The 1,889-nt window shown below is 56.4% G+C and overlaps 1 protein-coding gene across 1 annotated transcript in view; it reads left to right on the forward strand.

The window, feature by feature from the left end:
- The window catches only part of LOC111817837 (galectin-9B-like), a 26,447-nt gene extending 25,099 nt beyond the window's left edge, over nucleotides 1-1,348 (forward strand). Inside the window, exon 5 of the mRNA XM_023719845.1 lies at nucleotides 741-1,348. Within this exon, the coding sequence (XP_023575613.1) occupies nucleotides 741-887 (147 nt within the window). The 3' untranslated portion in view covers nucleotides 888-1,348. The remainder of the gene's footprint in view (nucleotides 1-740) is intronic.
- The last annotated feature ends 541 nt before the right edge of the window (nucleotides 1,349-1,889 follow it).

The raw sequence follows: 1,889 nt of genomic DNA on the forward strand, positions 1-1,889 counted from the left end.
TGGGTGGGAAATGCCTGGTGGAGAGCTCTGGGGCTGGGAAGGGAGCTTGAATTTTACTACAGGGAGAATCCACTGGGGAACAATGGCAGGGACACTGCCTTTGATTGATAGGTAGCTGGTGACCTCGGGGAAGGGCTTTTCAGTCAGGGACAGTCACTGGGTCTTTGGGGCTCCATTTCCTCATCTACAAATGGGGCTAAGAATCCTGGAATCTCAGAGAGTTGCGGGAATGGGCTGAGGTAGTCTCTGTGCACACTAGGACAGTGCCCTGCACAGGAGAGTGTGATGTAAGTGTGACCATTGCATTTGTGCCCTGACTACCTCCTGGAGAATATCCTGGGCTGGAGAGGACCAGTCAGGCGGCTGCTGCTGCAGAGTCCAGGCATACACATAGGGGTCATAGATGGCACCAGCCAGCCCTGATTCCCTGGTGGCCTGAAGAGGCCCTTGGTCCTATGAGGGAGGCCAGTGAGGGCAAGGAAGGCTGATCAGTGGGGGATGGGTCCTGAGGTGCCTAGCAGTGACACAAGGGCAGAGATGCAGGCTCCAAGCAGCACTGAGGGGCAGGAACCACGGTGCTGAGATCCCAAGGAGGAGAGTACAGGGTGTGTAGGGAGGAGCGGGTCCTTCAGATGGGGAGGTGGAGGGGGCTGCCTAGGGGAGAGGAAGGAGGGGCTAGGAGCCTGCAGGAGGCCGAGGACTTTCTGCATGGGGTGTGAGCACAAGGCCTCTCTGCCCAGGTGGCGATCATATGCAAAGCCCAGTGCTACAGGGTGACTGTGAATGGTCAGCACCTGCTGGTATACGCCCACCGCCTGAAGGACCTGCGGACCATCAGTCACCTGGAAGTAGACGGCGATATTGTGCTTGCTGATGTACAGGTCTAGATGGGCTCAAGAGCTCAGTGAAGGGCTGGGGACATGGCTCTCTGTGCCTCCTGCCTGTCCTCTGCCCTTCTCAATCCCAGCTTCTTTTCATCTGTATGTGACATGAGGGATTAATCTCTGGGCCTTGCATTTGCCAGGCACATGCTCATGAGCCTTCCATGTACCAGCCCAGGCCTATGCTGCATAAGGCCCTCAAACACCTTCCTGTCCTCTGTGCAACCCACGCTAGTCCCAAGCCACAGCTATGCAAAGGATGGCCCAGGTGCCCTCCACAGCCCCCATTCCTGTGACCTTCACCTTCTCTCCCTGGCTTTGCACCCTGATGCAACACTGCTCCCTGTGGGGAGGCTGCCTGGTGAGATCCTGCTGGCTTCCACCCACCAAGCAGAGCTTTCTCAGCACCAGGCACTGCCCATTCCTGGCATATTTAAAATAAAGAAAGAACGATGCTGTTGTCGGCATACACTTGTCAGATGAATGCATTAGTAGTGTGTTTAGACACATGCTGGAGTCTGGATTTGGGGTTCCCTGCCAAGAACGTGGGATGGGACAGCACAGGTTCCCTTTGGAAGGGTCCTGTCATCCATACTGACTCCCAGGGGGTCCCTCACAAAGCCCACAGGGGTGCTGGAGAAAGCACCTGGGTGCACACGCTGCTGGCCCGGCTTCTAATGCAGGAATACTGGTGGCTCAGTGAGCCTGGGAAACATTTCCACGCTACTGAGAGGAGATAAGGCTGGGACACTGTGGGTGGGAGTCAGGAGAGAGCCAAGAAGCCTGATGATCTGTGCCTGAGTAGGAGGGGAGCTAACATGAGGAGTGGGGGTGCAAAGGCTAAGTACCCCAGTACCAGGATCTGCTGATGTTGAGGAAGCATAAGGGAGCCCAGGTAAGTGTCCTTGTGATGCCAGTCACCTGCTAACTCCTTGGAGAGCCTGGTCCCTCAGGAACTAGCTTAGGGCTCGCAGTGTGGTCCTTGGGCAGCAGGAACCCAGGGAACTG

Source organism: Octodon degus, unplaced genomic scaffold, assembly GCF_000260255.1.
Source record: "Octodon degus isolate 3935 unplaced genomic scaffold, OctDeg1.0 scaffold00072, whole genome shotgun sequence".
In the NCBI taxonomy this organism is placed as follows: Eukaryota; Metazoa; Chordata; class Mammalia; order Rodentia; family Octodontidae; genus Octodon; species Octodon degus.